At 34.6% G+C, this 24,945-nt stretch overlaps 2 protein-coding genes across 6 annotated transcripts in view; one reads left to right on the forward strand and one right to left on the reverse strand.

Annotated features, from left to right (window-relative positions):
• The window catches only part of LOC143211092 (long-chain-fatty-acid--CoA ligase 1), a 45,323-nt gene extending 24,479 nt beyond the window's left edge, over positions 1 to 20,844 (forward strand). For all 4 annotated transcript variants that reach the window (XM_076428511.1, XM_076428510.1, XM_076428509.1 and 1 more), the window contains 5 exons: positions 2,213 to 2,681; positions 12,169 to 12,459; positions 18,761 to 18,982; positions 19,952 to 20,269; positions 20,707 to 20,844. In XM_076428511.1, coding sequence (XP_076284626.1) covers positions 2,213 to 2,681; positions 12,169 to 12,459; positions 18,761 to 18,982; positions 19,952 to 20,269; positions 20,707 to 20,844 — 1,438 coding nt within the window. The remainder of the gene's footprint in view (positions 1 to 2,212; positions 2,682 to 12,168; positions 12,460 to 18,760; positions 18,983 to 19,951; positions 20,270 to 20,706) is intronic.
• On the reverse strand, positions 15,819 to 24,904 carry Vti1a (Vesicle transport through interaction with t-SNAREs 1a). 2 transcript variants are annotated; one of them, XR_013009395.1, is made up of 5 exons: positions 24,611 to 24,902; positions 24,423 to 24,481; positions 22,957 to 23,304; positions 21,675 to 21,892; positions 15,819 to 18,980 (listed from the first exon to the last, which is right to left on the reverse strand). XR_013009395.1 is itself a non-coding variant. In XM_076428513.1 (4 exons), the coding sequence occupies exons 1-4, from the start codon at positions 24,702 to 24,704 to the stop codon at positions 21,734 to 21,736; spliced, it is 660 nt and encodes a 219-aa protein (XP_076284628.1). In that variant the 5' UTR covers positions 24,705 to 24,904; the 3' UTR covers positions 21,712 to 21,733. The 2 variants fall into 2 exon arrangements, 1 of the variants encoding a protein (XP_076284628.1); XM_076428513.1 differs by lacking the exon at positions 15,819 to 18,980 and having other exon boundaries at positions 21,712 to 21,892; positions 24,611 to 24,904.
• Positions 24,905 to 24,945: the final 41 nt, after the last annotated feature.

Genomic DNA, 24,945 nt, shown 5'->3' on the forward strand with positions numbered 1-24,945 from the left:
TATGAAGTTTTATACGTAGCAATGCAGATTTGAAATGCTTGACACGACTGATTTCAACAAACACAAAGCCGAAACTGAACTCTGGCATCAGTTTTCTTAAGAACCAACACGATATTTTGAAATAAATGACGGTCTACGGACAACGGAATACATACAATGTAAGGAAAGTCTGCAATGCGGTGACTGAAAAATTTTATTTTCAGTAATTGTCGTCTTATCTATGTATTGTAATTATAGTGCCAATGAACACTCGAGATTCTTCCGAGTAAAATAAGTCCAAACACAATATAAACGGGACTATTTTTATTGACTTAAATACATAATTAAAATAGTTTGCTCCATATTAAATCGATATAGTGTATTATATCTGAATAGTGTACACATATATATTAGACTTGTAAATAGTGTAATAGTGTAGTGTGTGAATAAATTATTTTTTTGTTACAAAAGGTATTTTTTGTATTAAATATACTATAAACGAGATACTAACATTAAAAAATACATAAAATAATTTATACAGAATAAATATACTAATAAATAATAAATAACAATAATATAACATTTAATAAAATATTACATTTAAGTAAGCTGACATAATTGCTCGCTTATAGCCACGCGCCGTTTCACCGCAGCGCGCCGCGCCGTATCCCGACGAACGACCGCGCTAGTGGAAGAGCATCACTGGCGTCAACGCATGTCGGGCGAAGATATTTTGCTTTCTGGTTCGGTAAAAACGTCGACCATGCAAACTTCACAGGGGGGTTTCTCAAGATAAAAGTCTGCTCTTTCGCGTGGTATAGTTCAATTTTTCGCTGGACCCTTATTTTTTGAGATAAATTCGAAAATATCCGCAAAAATTGGTGCAAAAGTGGTGCATCTCCGTCTTTAATCATTGTTTAAACATGTTTAAACAATCATAATGTATTAATATTGGATATCACTGTATTCGGGAAAGTCTACAGAATCTTTTGCTGTAAACAACAATTCAATATCTTTTATAATAACATCGCAATATTTGTTTAAAGTTGAAAAATATGTTTTTTTTTAAAACTCCATTTTCTCAAAAACTGGACGTATAGGAAAAAAATTAAAACCGGATTCGGAATCAGCGCAAAAAACTCTATAAGAAGGACCCAACAGTATATTGAAATCAAATTTGGTGTTGGACAGTGTAATTTGTACACACGCTGTATTTGATTTGCTCATTTTCATCGTAAACGTAATTCGCAATCTAATGGTAAGAAATTAGTAAAATACATGTACAGGGTGTATAAAAAGTAATGGTCATCCAGGGGTGAATCTACACCTCTGGATTGGCGGATATTTCTAAAAGAAACTTGCCGCAATAATGTTTAAATTTCGTTTGTTTCGCACGGTCGAATGTTGGGTACTATTTTGAAAAAGTTATTCGTCTTTAAAAGATTTGCGAATACTTAGTACAGCCACTAGTCCAGTCAACGAAAAGTTGTAGAGGGACATGGAAGGAACATAATTTTTAACTTTGGGACTTTCTTTGGACTAGTTCGAAGGTAAACATACTAAAAGTCCTCACTCCTAGAAGGTCCCCTTTTTCGGTTTTCCGCGTATATCTCGGACACTATGCATCCTAGCGATAAGACCATTCCGTACAAAATTAAAGCTGACAAAATGTGCCACAAGATTGATTGAATTCAGTTTTTCGCTATCTCGCATAGTTTCCGAGATATCCGCGCTCAAAGTTCACTAATTGTGCTGAAGAGTTAGCTAGTCAAATAAGGCAAAAATTTCTTTTTCACAATTAGTGAAGTTTGAGCGCGGATATCTCGGAAACTATGCGAGATAGCGAAAAACTGAATCAAATCATTCTTGTGGCACATTTTGTTAGCTTTAATTTTGTATAGAATGGTCTTATCGCTAGAACACATACATAGTTTCCGAGATATAAACGGAAAACCGAAAAAGGTGAATTCTACGCGCCCACCTGTAGCCCGCTCACCTCCTAGGAGTAGAGACTTTTAGTATGTTTACCTCCTAACTTGTCCAAACAAAGTCCCAAAGTTAAAAATTGTGTTCCTTCCATTTCCCTCTACGCCCTCCTTATGAGCATTCATTGACTGGACTACACTGTAATCGAAAAACAAGATCCACCTTATCGTACACAGCTACCGTGCAAGGCAACGGGGTGTTAGAACTTTCTCAATCGACTGTAATCAAGTTCGTTTTTTTGTCATAGATGCCTAAGGAAACTGGTAGTGATAAAAGAAGCGCGGCAAGCGACGCATCAGAGGGCGAAGAACCGTGGCATCGAACTGCTGAGGTTCGAGGATGTGGAGAAACTAGGCGCGCAGAAGAATCATCCCGAGGTGCCACCGAACGTGAATGATATCTGCACGATATGCTACACTTCCGGTACCACCGGAAATCCGAAGGGCGTGATGCTGTCGCATCAGAACGTGATGGCCGGTGTATGCGCAGTTCTGTTGCAGCTGGGCGAGCACAAGCCCTCGTACAAGGACACGATGATCAGCTTCTTACCTCTGGCACACATGTTGGAACGGTGCTGCGAGAACGGCATGTACATGGTGGGCGGGTCCGTGGGCTTTTACAGCGGTGACATCAAAACATTAGCCGAAGATATGAAAGCCTTGAGGCCTACCGTAATGCCAGCGGTCCCGAGGCTCTTGAATCGAATGTACGACAAGGTGAGTGCTGCACTTGCGAAATCAAACAGCCTTCCCAAACCCGCCTTCTCCCCTCACCAACTATCTATGCATATAATCTAATCTGCCCGACCACCTGGTGTGCGAGTATTCTCGCTCGGAAATCACAGCTAGGGATGGGATCAAGTTCAATATACAGGATGTTACCTGTAGTGATGGGATCTGAATCACTTTGAATCGCTTCGGTTTTTTTTTACGACAAAGAATTCGAATCACTTGCAACATAATTCGAAGCTTAGAATTCTTTAAACTCTTGGACGTCTTGAAAGTCTTCATTGTCTTGAAAATCTTGAAAAACTTAACACCTTGGATGGTTTGTAAGAATTGAAACTCTTGAAATGTTACATCTATCACGAAACAATGATTACGTCATGTCAGCATCGGGATGAATAACAGTATGAACGTACCAATATTATAAAAAGTATAACATCTATTAAGATTATTATCAAGACTTCAAGACTTTCAAGAGTTTCAAGAATTTCTGATTTCGAATAAATATCGAATCGATTCGAAACTCTGTGGTGATTGATTTGTTCGAAAACTTTGCAAGACAGAGTATTGTGTGCCCATCACTAGTTACCTCTAACGCGACGCACGATTTTTCACCCAGTTGCAGCGATCTGACAAAAAATGTTTAGAACAAGAGTTGCAGGTAGTGATGGGATCTGAAACTCTTCGAATCGCTTCGATCCAATGTTTATGACGAAAAATCCGAATCACTTCCAACATAATTAGCTTAGAACTCTTGAAGATCTTAAAAGTCTTGAAATCCAAATCTAATCCAGACCTAATCCATACATTTACACGTAAAGTTTCTTTCCAATTATCTCGTAAACTAAAGCCGGCCGTCAAAAACTTTAATGGAAAATGTTGTTCAGAATGGTGACCTCGACAACAAATTTCAAGGTCATTCACATCGACAAATTCGAAAGTCTTGAAAGTTTTGAAAATCATGAAAATTTGGAGTCTCGATCAGAACTCTTTCAAGAGTTTCAAGAATTTCTGACTTCGAATAAATATCGAATTGAATCGAAATCGTGTAGTGATTGATTTGTTTGAAAACTTGCAAGACAGAGTATTGAATGCCCGTCACTACCTTTAGGATATGGAGTGCATAATAGATATCAATCAAACAAATTTCGAAAACATTTTGTTTTCATGGCGAAATCGAGGTCACCTTGGGTATAACTATTAGGGCCACATATTTTTTCTTTTTCCCATATTTAGAGGACATCGAGACGAATTCAAAACACATATTACATGATATTTTTACTAACATATTACTCGATTTAAAGGAGTGGAAATGTTCGTGGAAGTGTTAATATTAGATTGTCCCAAAAATTTCTTTCGGAATGCGTTCCTTTAATGTTGCTAAATAAATACAAACAGTGTGATAATCTTTATGTTAATGTTTTAGCACTTCCTAACACGAATTTGCATTGTGTGCATGAATCGAAAACCAACTTTTGGAACAACCTAATATTTATTTAGCAATATTAAAGGAGCTCATTCCGAAAGAAACTTTTGGGACAATCTAACATTTAGCTTTTCGTCGTATTCCACTCTCTAAGACAGTGTAAACATTATTTGACAGCGAAGAGTTACTGTCCAACAGCCGTGTTCTGCACGGAGAGTGATCGTATAGGGACATAATTTTTTTATGAATGCGTCTACCGCGCCGAACGCGCCGAGACTTCAATAGAGAGCCGTACATTGAGAAGGACAGAATGAAATACGAATCGCGGGGCCGAAGCGTATCGCCGCCGCGCCGTCGCGTCGCCGGCGCCGGCACAGTTTAAAGTCTCGTGGATTCTCACAATATAATGCCTATCAAAAATGCTTTATTTTTCATTACATACTTTTTTATGGGACTCTTGCTAACTTATTTCTGACATTTTTCTGATTAAAATAAGACCAAACAGGATATAATTTCAACTGTATTTAGTGGTTTAATCGACGATGAAAGTTTCGGTCGCAAGGAAGGGCAGCGTATGGGATAGAAAGAGACGCAGACAGTCGCCGTTGCCGGTACAGTTCAAAGAATGTCCCATGCGCTGTCCTTTGTTGCGTTCGAAAACTTTCATCGTCGATTGGACCACTCAATACAATTGAAATTATATCGTGTTTGGTCTTGTTTTAATAAGAAAAATGCCAGAAATAAGTTAGTGAAAGACCCATGGAAAAATAATGAAAATTAAGAAGTTTGAACATTCGATTCATGGTGTCAATGTAGTAGTGGTGTTCACACCGATATACCCGAGCCGAGATCAATCATCGCCGCACAGCGGCGCACAGTGGGACCTTTCGTCCACATCGGAGACAAAATCAAAGAACTTTCGATAGAAATGAGGTAGAGCGATGAAATCTGTTTTAAATTAAAGCTGAAACTTGACAGAATATGTGAAAAATAGGGAGATTATTGTACGAACGTTTTATAACCTTGAGAAAATTCGTTAAACTTTCACAATTTCAAGAAAATTGCAGTTTTTTCAATACCACGTGCGGAAATTTTTTTTTTAACATGCTACATCTTATTTCCTGCAGATTTTTTCACGCTGATTTCAAATCTGGTCTCAGAATTTGTCTACGGCCTCAGGATATTGCAAAATCGATTTCTTGAAATTCTACATGTTTAACGAATTTTCTCAAGGTTAAATAACGTTCGTACCATAATCTCCCTATTTTTCACATATTCTGTCAAGTTTCAGCTTTAATTTAAAACAAATTTCATCGCTCTACCTCATTTCTATCGAAAGTTCTTTGATTTGGATGGGTAGGCACTGGACAGTGATCGCACAGGCGACCCTGGACAGTAAATGAGGATTTACTGTATATGGTCTAAAGTCGTACATGTGTCGCAATGTAACGTGCCTGATCCGGTACTGGCAGAGAGGGGGTAACTCTTTCCCCTGAATTGGTGCACCCTCCTCTCATCTGGCGACTCTGTGTCGAAGGTATCGTCGAGGACTAAAAGATATTTTTACGCTCGATGACAAAACGTGACAAAGCTCAAGGTTGCAGATGTTAAGTAATTGACAGCGGAGCAATCTATTAAGAATCGAATTTCGTGAAAATCTTGCAACGTCTAAACACGTCGTTCCGCTTCGCTTGTCAAAACTAATTTGATGGTCCCGTCAGTCGTGCCGGATGATGCTCTTGACGGACAGCTGCATTAACGAAACATGTAAACATAGAGCTGATTCAGCAGTGCTTCCGTGTCTGCAAAACGTTCGCGGTCTTTTTACTGCACCTATGACTGCAGAAACAGTCTTTATGTTCATCCGGTAAGCATATGTATTTGTTACTTGATTGCGTGTAACGAATATTGATCGTCCTACATTTCTTAATCGTCGTAGGTTACACTTTCGCATAGATAATTTAACAAAGAATAGATAATGTAACAACATTATTATTGTTAACAATTCAACATTATAATTACGATTCAGCAATAATTGTGGGAAAAATCGTACACTGATGTAATAATATTATAATAATATAATAATACGTGTGTAACAAATATTGATCGTCCTACATTTCTTATTCGTCGTAGGTTACTGTTTCAAATAGATAATTTAACAAAATTATTATTGTTAAGAATTCAAAATTATAATTACAATTCAGCAATAATTGTGGGAAAAATGGTACACTGATATAATAATATAATAATACGTGTGTAACACATATTGATCGTCCTACATTTCTTATTCGTTGTAGGTTACTGTTCCGAATAGATAATTTAGCAAAATTACTATTGTTAACAATTCAAAATTATAATTACGATACAAAAGTAATTGTGGGAAAAATGGTATATTGTTACAATAGTATTGGTATCACCAAATGAACTATTCGGAAATGTAACTTTGAAAATAGAATATTTCAATGCATATGAAACGTAGAATAATTAATATTTATTGTAGATCGGATTTATTATTATCAACAATTCAAAATTATAATTACGATACAACAATAATTGTGGGAAAATAGTATTATATATTGGTACAATAATATTAGTATCATTAAATGATTGGAAATGTAACTCTTGAAAGTAGAATAGTTCAATGCATATAAAACGTAGGATAATTAATATTTATTGTAGATCGACTAAGAAATACTTTTTGGATGAACGTAGAAATTGTTTCTGCAATAGAAGGTGCAATGAAAATAGGAGAGTAGTACAAGAATACAGAAATAGTACAACTACTACAATAATAATTGTGTGAATTGTTTATATACGAATATAATAATGAATTCATTAATAGTAATGAATTATTAATTATACTATAATATATAGTACAATATATAATTTTGATAGTATAATAGTATTAGTGTAATATTTCAACCATGACCTGGTGGACGAAACCATTTTGAACTTTTGAAACTATCCAATAAAAAGGAGATACGTTTTCATAATTAAATTGCTTTTGACATGAATGCGTCGAAATAATTCAAGTAGCACACGCATTATTTAGAAGTTTCACTTTATACGTCAAATGATCTATGAAATTGAGATCAACAGAACGAAATATGGCGTCTGGCATTCGTTAATTGGGGATGCAGAACAAACACGACGAAACAGGTGGATGTGAAATTCCTGACGACGTAACCCTGAAATCTCGAATGAATGGAACGCATTGTGTGTAAACAACAAACGCACGCATAAAATTTATCACATTAGCATACAAACGTCAGTGTACCTTTCATTTTCTTTCAACACATAATAAATCAAACGAAATAAATAACATCGCGTTCGAAAGAAATTAATTATTATTAATTTATTAGTAATTAGACTACAATTTATAGAACCTGTTTGGATAAAGTTAGCTTAGACTGCATTTCTTTACAAATTGTAAATTTTTTTCAAGCAGATGTAAATAAAAAAATGTTATGAAAATTACGAAAGGAATTAAATTTTTCATATATGTAAATGTACGGTTCGCTCAGAATAACAGTTTCTGTATTTTTTATTAGGAAGAATAAAAGATTAGTTAGCGCGAAATTTTATGTTAGCACAGATCATCTTAGAATATGTTTCCAGCAGGTATTTTCGGTGATGAGAATTCATGTTTGTAGATTGTAGATAGTCGGAAGCATTTGCTCGAATTGATGGGAAGAAGTTACCCTCTCTCTCTCTCTCTCTCTCTCTCTCTCTCTCTCTCTCTCTCTGCCAGTACCGGATTACTCACGTGACATTGAAACACGTGCACGACAGACACGAAACGCGTCACGTGACCGCGCTGTGGGGGAATAGCATCGTAGAGAAAGGGAAGGTAAAGTGGGGACACAAGTCTTAAATCTGGCGGCTCTGGTCGGAAATGACTGATAAGCAATTCCTGTGAGAAAACGTGGTACAATTTGCTTCCCGAACACGCTGCACATAACTGTCCGCTAAAATTACCCGGTAGCATGATCTGCAGCTATAAACGAATGCAACATCATTCAGGTGTTCGTGCAACAGGCCACGACGACTCACTGTATTCTTGCAACTTGATTCATATGTACAGTCTGGGACCAAAATGAAATGAACAATTTTAAAAATCGCATGACTTTTTAAGAATTGATCCAAACGACTTGAATTTTTTTAAGAAGGTAGGCCGACTTAGTTAGCTAGAGAATGAGTAAACAACCATTTTCGTTTAAATTGCAATTGGTAGGAATCATAAGAAATGTTAAAAATGATGTCCTTCAACTTTTTTTATCTGAGCCTGCAACGATAATTTAAAAAATGCGTTTTATAGATTTGTGCTCAAATATGAACTACTTTTTGTTGATGTCATTTTTTGATTATTTTAAAATGCTCTTTTTCGTTCAAAAAATTACCAGTTGTAGATGAATTTCCTCTCTATAAGATCCTGGGGTCAAGTTTGTTTAAAAATTAATACAGCTTGGGAAAAATATTTTTTTGTGGTGTGTCATTTGCAGGTTCCAGCGAAACGGGTTCTTAATATGGTACACCTTGAGTCCCTAATATGACACCTAGTGCCATATTCGGCACCCACACCAAGAATATCAATAGCTATACCCATATTAGGGAACCCGTTGGTAGTGCCATATTGGGAACTCCACGTGGACTGATAATACTAGCTACTGACAACGAGAAAATCAATTTCAGCCCAAACCAACGGTTGGCAAACATTAATATAAATAAACTGAAACTACAGATATGTTGAAATGGAACCACAACTGGCGGAGGATCGATACTAAAATCTATAAAATGATGCGATTGCACTGCACATTGTTGAGTAAACATGGTAAACTATTGTTTGGGGATTTTCTCCCTAGAATGCGACATCTCCTTTACAAGATATAAGGTAGTGCTATAATAAGCGACTAAATACCATATTAAAGCATATAGTATTAACCCCTCAAATAATATTAGCTATTTAAATTTTATATTAATTTAATTATATTCTATATAAAATTCATAAATATTAACGCCTTGAATAATATTTATCATATTAATTTAATAATTACAAATTCTATATAAATTTAAATATTAGGTTGGGGAAACGAAATCCATCATTTCTTCGCTTGAGATAACGTAAAAATAATGGATTTCTTTTTCCCCAACCTAATATTTACCCCTCAAATAATATTTAAATTTTAAAAATTCATTTAATAATTAATAAATTTAATTTTCAATAAAATTCTCATATAAAATTAATTTTTAATTCTAAAAAAGCTTCCTCGTTTTTTTATTATTTAGTGTTTTTAATGCACCAACCAAGTTATTATTATCATTTTAAAAGATAATTTATACCTAAGTAAAAATCCCTTAATTTTTAATTTCACTAAATAAATATGAAATTAATATAAATTTTCCAATTTATATTTATTTTAATCCAAAATATATAAAATGAAACCTTAATACTATATGGCTATACCATATTTGAGCACTTTACCCTATGCATACTGAAAGTTATATCAAAATCGGTCGACATCGCAGTGAGTTACATACGTTTAAAGATGAGAGCTTCCGGATGAAATTTTCAAATTTTTGGTCTTGTCAGGACATTTCGTCCTTATGTGATCATGCCCCGCAGTGCAGGGGCTGGCAATTTTCTTAGATCTTGAAGCTTCCGTACTCTTATGTTAGTTAGATCAAGGCTTTACTACATTATAGTCTACATATACCAGGCCTGGCCTACCCAAATGGTTTCACGGGCCACTTTGATGACGCATAACGTTACAGCGGGCCGCACTTTAGGTAAACATGCTTTTAAAAAATGTATACAAATACAAAATGAATAAAACTTTATTGTTATACTATGATTCAATATAATTAACTCTCGAGTCTTAATTAATGAGATATTTGTTTATCCTTTCTTCCACTTAATTTTGGTAAATCTATGTTTATGTTTGACGTTGCACATCTTTTGTTAGCTGGTTCTCTAAATTGGCATCAGTTAATGAAGCACGTGATGAACTCTTTGTAAATTTCATCTTCGGAAAAAATGTTTCACAAACATATGTGGATCCAAAAGCAGTTACAACTTACAACTCATTGTGCAAGATATCTTAAGTTGGAATATCTCTCGGATGTAATATAAGTATTGTAAAAATTAAATTTTGTTGTGGACGCAAAAATTTGTTTCATTTCATTGTTGCACTGTAACTCAATTATATCAAAGATATCAAATATACATAGAACTGGAGTTCATAGTCGCACTTGCGCATTATAACAATGACACTTCGTTTATTTAATATTTTTTGTATACATACAACAAGTAACAAAAGTTTCAATAGAAATATAAAATCGCCCGCGGGCCGCACGTTGGCCAGGCCTGGTCTATACGAATATATGGCAACAAGAATACTGAAAATCCAGTTTCCATACAACTTTAATTGATATGCATGTTGTGTTGAGGTCTCACAAAAACTGAAAGATTCAACTTACTACATACCGGTAGTATTTTATGAAAGAAATAGTTTATAATTCACCACGATCCAGTACCATTCTTCATCTCATAGACTGTAAAATTAGTTTCAAAGAATTGTCCGACAAATTTGCAATTGGCATCTGACACCAACAATCCATTCGTCTTCTTCAAGGAAGTCATTCCACAAAATCCATGAAGTTAATTCGAGTCTCGCACAATGCACAAGCAAAAATAGATCTCGGTCAAACGGCAGTGGCACATGCAACACCAATTTTCCTCGTGACCGATCAGCAGACAAAAAGGAACAGTGCAACGGCTCAAGGAAATTCCTCTAGTTTCAAAACTGTCAGAGCCGATTTCGTTCGGAGATCATGCCATCCATTAGCTCCAGATGTGCGCGCGGTCAAGTGTATGTACACTTCCCGTGGGGCTGCTAAGCATCCGACCGAAAGTGTGCTGTTTCTATAAAATATGTGGAATTACAGTGGATGTAAAAAGTATTCGTACGACCTACAAAATAGAATAACTTTTTTATAATTGTACCGAACGACCTGCTTTTTTATAATCAATTAGAAGCATTGGTTTACGAAATGATATGCAAAAAAGATTTTCCAAAAATTATAATTTACAAGGTTGCATACGAAAATGCAAAAAGGTATTTTTAAAAACTTTTTCATTTGGGCCCTTAATGAAAACTTAAAATATGTGTTTTGTAGATCCATGTTAGTTATACACATGTTGAAAATTTTATCGGAATCGGTTGACGCAGGCAAAGACGACACGCATCGAAAGATGTACGATCCTGTGGATTTTTCAATCAGATATTGATAAAAAATCGTGTAAAACTACGATTTTCGGAATTTTTAACCGCGTGTAGCTCGTGTGTATGTTAATCGATTTCGATGATATTTTCAGCATGTGTATAAATAACATAGATCTACAAAAACATATATTTTAAATTGTCATTGAGGGTCTAAATAAAAAAGTTTTAAAAAATGCCTTTTTTATTTTTGCATGTAACCTTGTAAATTATAATTTTTAGAAAATCTTTTTTGCATATCATTTCATAAGCCTATGCTTCTGATTGATTATAAAAAATGAGGTCGATTGGTACAATTATAAAAAAGTTATTGGTTTTTAAAAGGTGTACGAATACTTTGTACACCCACTGTAATTCGAAAATTTACATGTCATGAAATCGGTTAAAACTTGGTCTTTTCGTAAAGTAGTACAGTAGCATCTCCGTAACTGTCGTATCAGATTTAGTATAGGTGCTATTGGGTTGGCAAGAAAGTAATTTTGGTATTTTAAGGTGAGATAAAACCCATTTTTTTTTCTTCGATGTTCTTTTGCCATCTTTCTGGTATGTAGCTTCACAATTCCGCGCTCATAAATCTTCTGATCCTTATCGACAAAAAACTGATCCAAGTGCGATTTGAGCTCATCATCATTAGTGAAGATTCATTGCTTGAATAAAAAAAATTGAGTTTTATTTCACCTTAAAATACCGAAATTACTTTCTGGCCAACTCAATACATTCTTCGTAGTATGCCGAAAAAATTTTTTTTTTAAATACCAATGTATGTTAACAGGTCCAAGCGGAGCTTCAGAACTCTTGTATGAAGAAGCTGGTGTTCAGCATGGGGATGCGGGCGAAGGAATCGGAGATTAAGAAAGGAATTATCCGAAACAACAGTATTTGGGACAAGCTAGCCTTTAGCAAGATCAAAGAGACGACAGGTGGAAGGTTAAGACTGATGGTCGTAGGCTCTGCACCTCTCGCGGGAAATGTGCTCACGTTCGCGAGGTGTGCCCTTGGATGCTTGATAGTCGAAGGGTACGGCCAAACAGAGTGCTGCGCGCCGATCACTCTTACGATTCAGGTGTGTATACAAATTATTACTATTTATTGCAAATCGTGTTTTTGCTTGAACGAATTTGCTTGAATGAATGTCCAAAAGGTAGGTTACAGGTTTTGCACTCCAAATTCGCCCTTTTGCAAATCAATTACATTTACATTTGATTTGATTTCTTCCACAAGAACTTACTTAAAACTACTTTTCTTGTTAAAGGGTGAAATTGATTTGCAAAAGGGTGAAAATTAGTTGCAAAAGGATGGAATTGATTTGCAAAAAGGTGGAATTGATTTGCAAAAGGGTGGAATTGATTATGTTCATGACTTTATCATGATACATTAAAAAATGTGTCTCATTTACTTTCTTAACTCTTTGTACTCCGAATTATTTTTCGTTTTATTTATATTTCATTTTATTGGTTTAACTTTAGACTCGTTTTTGTCGAAATCTATTTTTAGTCTGTCCTTCTTTTAATTTAATTAACATTTATGGAGCTTTATTTTATATGGACCTTTATGTTATCTCGAATAATCCTCGAGAGGGTTGAAGAAATCATATGGGGAAAGTATGCAATAGCAATGAGCGACGCTCGAATCGCTTCGATAAGATCATTCCGCGAGACGATTTCAATCGAGAACTGACTAACGATCAAGTGACACGTATGATCACTATTTTAGTCATATTTGCTAGGTATCGATGCACCTAGGCGACAAGAGCTATTATTTATAGGTAGTAGTCGTAGGTATTTATGTCGGCTGCTCTCGAACACAAAAACTCTGCAACCACGCGCCAAAAGCACGTGGCCAGCCACGTCAATTGTGCGATCAGCTGTGCGACTATATGTGAAACGTGTATGCAACTGCTGTTAAATGTTGCGTCGTTCGTGTATAGTCGCCAATGATCGTAACAATATACAGGGTAACTCACTCGAGACCAGACTCAAAAATATCTTCGTTCAGTGGCTTGTATACATCGTTTTATAAAAATTGCAAAACTAAATTTATTTCGATTTCTTCCAATTTTCATAGCAATGTGTGATTCATTGGTAACATTTATTTAACAGTTTCTAATGGTAACATTTTTGTAATTTCAATCGTGGTTCGGTTAGCGTTTTCGAAAACTTTTTAAATATACAGGGTGAGTCACCAAACGTTACCACCTCAAATATCTTTGTTGTTTCTAAAGATACGTAAAATATGGTAAGGACAAAGTTGAATGGTACAATGGGGCTGACACGATGCAAAAAAAAAATTTTGTTTTTATGTCATTTTTTCAGAGATATGAAGGTGACCTTCATTTTTTTAAATGGAATGAGGTATTTTTTAATACATCAATCGATGCAGCTGGACATTCGTTATAATAAAGTACTAACCTATGTATGTCGAAAAGTTATTAGTTCAGGAGATATTTCAATTTAAATAACTCTAAAACACCATTACTGTCGTGATAAGACGTTACATAAGTAAGTAAACACTGACGTCGTAGTACGACAGTAATGGTATTTTAGAGTTATTTAAATTGAAATATCTCCTGAACTAATAACTTTTCGACATACATAGGTTAGTACTTTATTATAACGAATGTCCAGCTGCATCGATTGATGTATTAAAAAATACCTCATTCCATTTAAAAAAATGAAGGTCACCTTCATATCTCTGAAAAAATGACATAAAAACAAAATTTTTTTTTTTGCATCGTGTCAGCCCCATTGTACCATTCAACTTTGTCCTTACCATATTTTACGTATCTTTAGAAACAACAAAGATATTTGAGGTGGTAACGTTTGGTGACTCACCCTGTATAAAAAGAATTTCTGCTTGCAAAAGAACCGTGTTAAAAAGTCAAGATCAAGTTTTTAAAATATTCAAACCGGATTACGGAATGGGGATTTTTTGTACTTGTAACATTTTTGAGTTTGATAAAATTTTTGTCTTTAGAATGCGAAAAGGCCACTAATCGGGTAAACAATTTTCTTCAAAATAAATAACTAAATTTCTATTTGCATAAAGATCCGCAGTCCGCAAATAATTTTTAATACGTTAATAATTAATGCAGCTTTTAAATTTTGTGTATAAAAAGTGCACAAAAAGAATCAAGCCACGCCCACTTTGAGCCAAAGCTAATCCGGAGGGGGTGACTTTGAGGGGTGGTGACCTCTAGACTCTGTTTACAGTTTGCAATACAGTTTCAAAAATAGTTCGATTTCAATATTGTGAAATTTTATTGATAACACTGTCCAACACCAAATTTGATTTCAATATACTGTTGGGTCCTTCTTATAGAGTTTTTTGCGCTGATTCCGAATCTGGTTTTAATTTTTTCCCTTTACGTCCAGTTTTTGAGAAAATGGAGTTTTAAAAAAAGACATATTTTTCAACTTTAAACAAATATTGCGATGTTATTATAAAAGATATTGAATTGTTGTTTACAGCAAAAGCTTCTGTAGACTTTCCCGAATACAGTGATATCCAATATTAATACATTATGATTGTTTAAACATGTTTAAACAATGATTAAAGACGGAGATGCACCACTTTTGCACCAATTTTTGCGGATATTTTCGAATTTATCTCAAAAAATAAGGGTCCAGCGAAAAATTGAACTATACCACGCGAAAGAGCAGACTTTTATCTTGAGAAACCCCCCTGTGAAGTTTGCATGGTCGACGTTTTTACCGAACCAGAAAGCAAAATATCTTCGCCCGACATGCGTTGACGCCAGTGGTGCTCTTCCACTAGCGCGGTCGTTCGTCGGGATACGGCGCGGCGCGCAGCGGTGAAACGGCGCGTGGCTATAAGCGCGCAATTATGTCAGCTTACTTAAATGTAATATTTTATTAAATGTTATACTATTGTTATTTATTATTTATTAGTATATTTATTCTGTATAAATTATTTTATGTATTTTTTAATGTTAGTCTCCCGTTTATAGTATATTTAATACAAAAAATACCTTTTGTAACAAAAAAATAATTTATTCACACACTACACTATTACCCCATTTACAATGCTAATATATATGTATACACTATTCAGATATAATACACTACTAAAATAACTACAACAACTAAAATACTATAAATAACTATAAATGTTTTTTATGAAGTTTTATACGTAGCAATGTAGATTTGAAATGCTTGACACGACTGATTTCAACAAACACAAAGCCGAAACTGAACTCTGGCATCAGTTTTCTTAAGAACCAACACGATATTTTGAAATAAATGACAGTCTACGGACAACGGAATACATACAATGTAAGGAAAGTCTGCAATGCGGTGAGTGAAAAATTTTATTTTCAGTAATTGTCGTCTTATCTATGTATTGTAATTATAGTGCCAATGAACACTCGAGATTCTTCCGAGTAAAATAAGTCCAAACACAATATAAACGGGACTATTTTTATTGGCTTAAATACATAATTAAAATAGTTTGCTCCATATTAAATCGATATAGTGTATTATATCTGAATAGTGTACACATATATATTAGCATTGTAAATGGGGTAATAGTGTAGTGTGTGAATAAATTATTTTTTTGTTACAAAAGGTATTTTTTGTATTAAATATACTATAAACGGGAGACTAACATTAAAAAATACATAAAATAATTTATACAGAATAAATATACTAATAAATAATAAATAACAATAATATAACATTTAATAAAATATTACATTTAAGTAAGCTGACATAATTGCGCGCTTATAGCCACGCGCCGTTTCACCGCAGCGCGCCGCGCCGTATCCCGACGAACGACCGCGCTAGTGGAAGAGCACCACTGGCGTCAACGCATGTCGGGCGAAGATATTTTGCTTTCTGGTTCGGTAAAAACGTCGACCATGCAAACTTCACAGGGGGGTTTCTCAAGATAAAAGTCTGCTCTTTCGCGTGGTATAGTTCAATTTTTCGCTGGACCCTTATTTTTTGAGATAAATTCGAAAATATCCGCAAAAATTGGTGCAAAAGTGGTGCATCTCCGTCTTTAATCATTGTTTAAACATGTTTAAACAATCATAATGTATTAATATTGGATATCACTGTATTCGGGAAAGTCTACAGAAGCTTTTGCTGTAAACAACAATTCAATATCTTTTATAATAACATCGCAATATTTGTTTAAAGTTGAAAAATATGTCTTTTTTTAAAACTCCATTTTCTCAAAAACTGGACGTAAAGGGAAAAAATTAAAACCAGATTCGGAATCAGCGCAAAAAACTCTATAAGAAGGACCCAACAGTATATTGAAATCACAAAAAAAGTTGAAATTTGTTGGACAGTGTAATTAGACTGCAGATTAGGTGCATTTATAACAAAAAATAAGTAAAAAACTATGAAGTTAATACAAGAATTTAAAGATATTGTTATATAAATTTCCGACTTAAAATTACTAAAAGAAAATATCGCTAAAATTCATTGCTTGTTGTCGTAAACGACTTATGTATAGTTGTGATTTTTATTCTCGTTTAACGCAAGAGATTCCAACGATTGATCAAATTTTATCGTTAGAAACTCGCTCATGATAACAAAAACAACGAAGAAATTTTAGTTCAGTTTTAGATGGCACACCCCATATATATTTTAGACGGGCGATTCGTCTGAGAATGTTTAGTTGCGAAAATAAATGTTAGAAAATTAATAATATTCAGTAAAAGTATATCAATTAATATTTTAAATAAATCGTAACTCAATAAGAAACATTTTCAATCGATACTTATACATTCCTGCATAGAACTGTTTACAAAATATTGCTCATATAAAATGTATTATTCATTCCGAATCTAAATACTTCTATGTGAAATTATACAAAAAATCGTAAATAATTGCATCACAATTTATACGTGGTAAGAATTACGGGTTGTACTATCTGTTTTTATAATAACTCAGATTATCCAGAAAGATAGATGCATAATTTATTGCACGAAAAATTAAATACAAATAGTAAACAAATAAAAACGTTCCTTTCTTAAATGATAGTGTGATTTGTGGTTCACCTGAGCATTAAAAACTTCCCTGTGCAACGTAATTGCATTACAAAACATTTCTTTTAAAACACTGAACCCATAGCGTACGCATTAATATCGGTATTGTGCATTAAATAATATTTGGAGGACCTATTAAATATTACAGTCTGCATTTTATACATCAATCATTAAATAAATTTATGAAAATTGATTCCAAAATGACTAGCGCTTGTGAACGAATTAAGCAAACATTTATTTAGTTTACGTTCTTTGACATAACTATGTTATGTCTTTGAATACAGTACTTTAACGCATAGAATGATTACTATAGTAATTTTGAATATCGTTCGAAACCGTATATTTTTATAGGAGGAACTTTTAATACAAATATATTTTGATCACTATTATTTATGCATATATAGATTTCAACTTTAAAACTTTTAAAACAGCAAACTTGTTTGCTTTATTAAAAGAGCAAAACAAGATGGAAATTGCTACTCAATTTTTAATTATTCGGTGTATTAAACAGTTTCACGTTAATCGTGTATGCTATAAATGTATAAAATCTGCAGTTAGAATATAATTCAGCTAAGTTTGCATTTTAAACCTTTTTGTGTTATCCTTGGCATATTTTGCAACATTATTACACGTTTCAGAATTTGAAAGTCTCAGCGCGAAACTAATTTATATCGTAAATACTATAATTCGTGTCTACTTTAGAAACTAGAATGCATGAAAGTGTGGAATAACGTTATCAGACTGTAAAATAGCAGTTTAAAATATTCAATACCACAGAAACTCAAGTACATGAAAATATCTGTGAATCAATAAACTACAAAATGCTTGAGGCTTCGATAAATGCGTACGATTTAAATAAGCGCAAGAGACAGAGCACGTAATTTAAAGCTGGATTTCAATTCGACTAAAAAGATCATTCAATCTCCCTGATACAGTTTACCTCTCTCGAATTCACTCTTGCAACTAGCATACTTTTATAATATAGGTCTCTAGCATTACTGGAACGAACGGTTACATTATTTGCATTCATTATCATACAATAACTAGTGAACATGTCCCAAAAAGGGACATTCAATTCACGTAACAATTACTCTTTAACATTTGAATAGTGTGTGCAGTAAATGTTCAACTTCTTATGCCCATAGTTGGTTCAAAAACAATTAATCACTTAAAGCTATTGAAGAGCTATCATCGATCGAATGTTTCTGTGGACTCGAAGAGGTTTCCCTTGAACTCTTGAAGAAAGAAACAAGCGAAATTGGCTTTAAATGGACAATTGAATTTGATTCGATCCTACTCTAATTCTAATATTTTTAACATCTTATTCATGGTTTTGCAACTATCACAGGGTGATTATGTACCGGAACACGTGGGTCCACCGGTTGCTTGCTGTTGCGTTAAATTAGTCGATGTCCCGGAGATGGAATACTATGCCAGAAAGAGCCAAGGCGAAGTCTGTGTAAAGGGCACCAACGTGTTTGTGGGATACTTCAAGGATCCCGAAAAAACTGCTGAAGTTATTGATGAATTCGGATGGCATCATACTGGAGACATCGGCATGTGGCTGCCTGTAAGACAAAATATATATTCAATCATATTTTTCTTTCTTAACACAGTTAGTTGAGGACGTCGTACCATTTCCTTTTCCTTCTATCGTTTGCTGTTAAGTTCGTTTCCCTCTATCGTGATCTTTCAAATTATTATCATAGCTTCTAAGTCACATTAATAAAGTTTTGCCACTCTTAAGTTAGAGTTTCAACTTCTATAAGTAAACTTTAATTTTCAGAAGCGAAGTAACATACTAAACAAGCGATAAATTATTCGAGTTAAACGGAAGCTACATTTTGATTAGTAGAAGTTGTTTTAGTTAAACGGAAGGAGGAAAATTGTTATCTTATAGAGTTTTCCGAGTTATAAAGGTTCAAATTACTTCAAATGAAACAAGCGGTTACATTATTCGCATTCAGTGTCGTACAATAATTGGTGAATATGGCCCGAAAGGGACATTCAATTTATGTGACAATTATTCATTAACATTTGAATAGTGCGTGCAGTAAATGTTCAACTTCTTATGCTCATGGTTGGTTCAAAAACAATTGCTATTCGAAGAGGTTTTTCTCTATCTCCTAAAGAAAGAAAGCAAGCGCTAGATAAAAGATCAATCTGGACTGCTGTCTCCCTCAAAAGTCCTACTTTTACGTTTACGAGGCGTAATTTGCATTATTCGGCAGCATGTAGCTATCATAAAGCTCCGAATAATGAAAATTACAACTTTTGGGGGCGATTGCAGCCTAGATCGATCTTTTATCTCGCGCTTTGGACTACTTAAAAACCCCATCTTTGCATTATCGAAAAATGAGGAGGCACCCTTTGCTACACCCTTGCAATCCTAGAAACAAGCCTACCCCCTGAATAAATTGTTTTCTAAATGGACCAAACAGTTCTTCTACCACCATTCTTCTACCACAGCTTCTTCTTCAACCATTTCATCCTTTATACGATAGTCTACTTGAACATTAATTCACCTTAATTTTTGCAGAACGGTACGCTCAAAATAATTGACAGAAAGAAACACATCTTTAAGCTGTCGCAAGGAGAATACATAGTTCCAGAGAAGATTGAAAATATCTATTTGCGCAGTCAATATGTACATCAAGTATTCGTCCACGGGGAGTCCCTGAAATCCTGTGTCGTGGGAATAGTAGTACCGGATGTGGATGTTGTTAAATGTTGGGCAGTAGAAAATGGTATTTCTGGTACGCTAAGCGTATTGTGCAACAATCCACAGATCAAACAATTGATTCTGGATGACATGCTTGCGTGGGGAAAAGAAGCTGGCCTCAAATCCTTTGAACAGGTAAGAGAAATAAAAAAGATATACACTTTGATTACGACGGTAGATTAGAATATCTTTAAATTAGGAACATTTGAGAACATATAGAATCGATTAATGTAATATAAAATGTCTCTGCAAAACGAATATGTTGTTCTTTAAACTAACTGGTATCTAGATATACAGGATGAGTCTGATAACATGACGATTTCGAATAACTCTTAAGTTATTTGTTGTTCGATGAAAATGTTGAAACAAAAATGTTGCATGGTTCCCAGGGGGACATACAGTGCTGCAATCTGATTGTTGTGACTTTGATTTTTTTCACCTTCAGCTTCTTAAATGGAATGCCGAATATTTTTGCTCGAACTTACGAGTTACATTGAGATCGTCGTGTTACGAGACTCACCCTGTATATCCTGGAATAACTGACACTCTAATTTTATCTTTGTTAACGTTAGGTCAAAGATATATATTTACATCCGGATCCATTTTCTATCCAAAACGGCCTCCTCACACCGACATTGAAAACAAAACGACCTCAGCTGAAAGACTACTTCAAACCACAGATAGAGGATCTCTACCGACATTTGGACTGACCAGACTGAACATTCATCTCGATTTGTTTTCATTAGCACTGGGAGCAGCGAAGACAGGAAGGATTGAAAAGCCTTTGTGTCGCACCCACAGAAGTCACTTCCGTCATCGAATACGTTCGTTATTCCGCGCAACTTTTATTATATCATTTTCACGATTGCATAAAAAAAGGAAGGCGAAACAAAAGAAGCACCGTTTTAGGCTATTAAGGGGTAATTGACAATATTATAAGTAATAAAATGAGTTATTATTAGGCGCGTCTGATTTACTCTTAACTATAATCGATCCTTGATACATACTTTTCACGTTTAACTACAATCTTCTCCAACTCTTATCCTTGTATTTTGATACATATTATGTATTGCCTAACTATAGATGTATATTTTTATCGATAACAATAATTCGCCGGATTCTGGATTTAGTACAAAGTAGGATACTTGAACGTTAATCACGGAAGAAGCAAACATTTGTCGATCCGCAAAGTTCACGTAACAAATGGAGATAACCAGGATCGTGAATATGATTTGAAATTTTTTCTAGACTCTCAAAAGATTTGCTTATAACATTGTAATTAGACAGGAGATATTTTCCTTTTATTAGTGCTGATAACATTACAATTGTTTCCTCCTGTTTGGCAACCATATCATTATCAACCGATTTAATAGAACACTCCGACCGATAATGATACGAAAAGTTCAGAAGCACCGACTGTGTCGATTGTAAAATAAAAATAGTTGGAACAAATAAAAATGGTACGACATCCATCCAAGCTATAAGTTAATAATGACCACCGCATAATGCATTCATTGTAATAATAACATTTGAAACTTACTGATAATAAATATGGCTCGAAAACCTCGTTGCGACCAAGATATCACTCTACTTGTAGCTTTAGCTTTTAGATTTGAAGCTATAGTATACGACAACGCAACCAACGATTATAAGCATCAACGCAACTGCCGCTAAAATAAATCTTTGCTGAAGATTTCTGAATATCATTCCTGACAGTAACCGAGAACCTCGTCCCAGCTCTGCGTCTGTGTCACGTAGCTAAAACAACGATTTATATAATAGTATAATTAATATTTCACTATAACGTAAGTATAGCTTGTCAAATCTAGCTGTGCAGTTGACCAAAACTTAGGAATGCACAGACAAAAACAAAGACCGCACTTGACGAGAGAAGGATGCAACATATGAACGGTAAGGTGCACACCTCGTCAAAAGTGCGTACTGTCCATTATTTCTTACAGCAGTAAACATACAAAACAACTGTTTATATGTTTGTGTGAATACACTTGTGTCACTTTACTTTTTAACTGAACTGTTGCCACGTGCATCGTTTGACAGGTGACGATCAGTTCACGATCATCGTTGCGAGGTTCCGCCTATTTACCATTGCGCAGTGGGGACATTTCCCCTTGTGGGGGACATTCAGCCGCACAGCTAGTTTTGACAAGCTGTAATAATAATGTTAACCCTTAGCACTCGAATAGTAACTCCGAGGTGCCACTAAAAGTTGCTGTAGCATTATTCGAAATATTGTTTACATTATTAAATATATTGGTATCTAATCAACTATTAAACATTTAGATATTGTACGAGGTATTATACCAATTCCATGTCCACAAAATTTAAAAAATCATAGAGAACGGAAATATCTAGGTCGGAAGATGTGTTTAATTCTAAAAAAGTGGTCGATTTGATAAGTGGAACGATTCGAATTAGGACTGCAAATTGCCTGGAGCTCAGATGAACAAAGTAGAAAGCACGTTAATTACGATTTGAGAATAGAACAAAATATTTTATGAAAAACATTCTTCTCTTAAAAAGGACAATCGAGATAAAAATGGTCTACATACTTCAATTGCAACAGGCTCGAATAAAATTTAAAGTCCAATAAGTGAAAATAATATGACAATAATTTTAAATTCTTCCAATGCTTGTACTGTTGTGCATGATCGAAGAATGAATGAAAATCATAGGGAATGGAGATATTCTAGGTCGGAAGAAATGTTTCATTTTCGAGTTAAAATAGCTCCGAGTGCAAAGGGTTAACATTGTGAAAAGACATTGGACAGTTACAGTGCTAAACTGAAAAAGTGGTATCTTACCCTTCCTCTTCCTCTTTGAATCGTTTCCCTTTGGCTGTGCAATTCTTTCAAAACTTGAGAACCAATTTCCTCTGTTTCTAACACCATTCGATAACCATTCTGTAATGTCCTTCCGCTCCGGTCTATTCGATCCGAAGCGTCCAACAGTCTTTCTTTTTGATCTTCCGTAATACTGTTGTCCCATGAATCATCTCTGCTTAATTCGATACTGTCCTCTTTCGGCTTCTTAGCCAATTGAAATTCTTGAGTCAATCGTTTCAGCTCTACCCTGTGACTTTCTACTCGACCGCGTAAGCGGTCACGAGATGCGCCGGTCACCCCACGAACCTCCAATTCCATTTGTTCGAGCTGAAATTAGACATTTTTACCTACAAAAATGAACATTGATCTAGTAGAACTGCTTCGAAATATTAGACTTGCAATTCAACAACTTTAGAGGGACTTCTATAGAAATTTCACACATTAACGCAACTAAATAATTTAATATTTAACTTGAGGATATCCTTCTTTTTCCAGGATTGCAAGAGTGCGGGATTCGTGTTCTCTTTTCTCGATAATACAAAAATGGGGTTTTTCAGTAGTCAAAAACGTTAGATAAAAGATTGATCTAGGGTGCTATCGCCCTCAAAAGTCCTACTTTTAAGGTTTACGAGGCGTAATTCGCATCTTGTATCAACAAATATACGATCGATAGAAAGGAAGATTTATTTGTAATTCGCATTATTTGGCAGCATACATTCACAGCTATATGCTTACAAATCATGCAAATTATGCCTCGTAAATGTAAAAGTAGGCTTTTGAGGACAATCGCGGCCTAGATTGATATTTTATCTAGCGCTTTTCACTATTGAAAACTCTATCCTTGTGTTATCAAGAAATGTGATGGCGCATCCTGTACCTTTGTAGTCCTGGAAACTAGAACATCCCCTTAACATGCAACAATATAATCGCAGTAAGCTTTTTACGAGCTATTTCAAGGAACTGTTGAGATCATGAATGGACCTTTATAACTTGGAAAACTCTATAAGATAACAATTTTCTTTCTTCCGTGTAACTAAAACAACTTCTACTATTCAAAATGTAGCGTTTAGTATGTTACTTTACATCTGGAACTTGAATTCTGAAAATTAAAGTTTACTTCTACAAGTTGAAACTTTAACTTAAAAATGGTAAAACTTTATCAATGTGACTAATACGTATATTCAAATAACTGCAGATTAAAAAGATACACAAAATAAAATACTATTATTCCTATTACTGCTCAAATTGTAAGTCACATTAACATATAAGTAATAGACTTTTTATAAACGGAAATTATAACGAATCTTATTTAACCCTAAATCGTACATATACATTGTATGTATATAACAGATGAACTATTTGTGATTTCAAATAATTTGAAATATCTGTACATCTTTTAAAATATTTAATAATAGGGAAAATAAACTATATATATTTTCTTTTACCAGCTCTTGAGCATCCTTAATTTGTCTATCCACATCTTGAACGAATGTTCTTCTGTCATCTGTAAATTACGTCACGTGTATCGATTATTGTTGTTTAATGTTGACGGAAGACTGACATTCGCATCGAAAATAAAAATCGAAGGCTCGAAACAGAATCATTTCTACGATTCTACTTTGTCTGTACTTACTGCCATTCTGTGTCCTTATTCTACCGATTTTTGCAGTTATGTCAGCTGTCAAAACGGCGTATTCTTGCTCATAGTTGTCAATGAGCGACGCCATCTTAAACGTATTTCCATTGAAGACGTGTAAATGGGAGTGTAGTAATGGACACTATCGACTAAATTCAACTATCGACTAGTTACTACCCTGATAACCAAATTCTCGATATCTGCCTGGGATTCTCCGCGCGTATTAGTAGCTATTTCTGCCGTCTAATAGCGGAGGGCAATAGCCGAGGGAAAATTGAAGGCAGCCGGCCGGCTGCTAGCCCCTGAATCTGCATTTGTTTAAGAGGGCAGTA

The sequence above is a fragment of the Lasioglossum baleicum genome, chromosome 8, assembly GCF_051020765.1.
Source record: "Lasioglossum baleicum chromosome 8, iyLasBale1, whole genome shotgun sequence".
NCBI lineage: Eukaryota > Metazoa > Arthropoda > Insecta > Hymenoptera > Halictidae > Lasioglossum > Lasioglossum baleicum.

Excerpts from the sequence above, each read along its gene's own strand:
- Vti1a (XM_076428513.1), bottom strand. The coding sequence starts at position 24,704 with ATGGCGTCGCTCATTGACAACTATGAGCAAGAATACGCCGTTTTGACA. Across the intron at positions 24,482-24,610 it reads AATAAGGACACAGAATGGCA|ATGACAGAAGAACATTCGTT; the intron begins GTAAGTACAGAC and ends CGTAATTTACAG. Across the intron at positions 23,305-24,422 it reads TTAAGGATGCTCAAGAGCTG|CTCGAACAAATGGAATTGGA; the intron begins GTAAAAGAAAAT and ends GTCTAATTTCAG.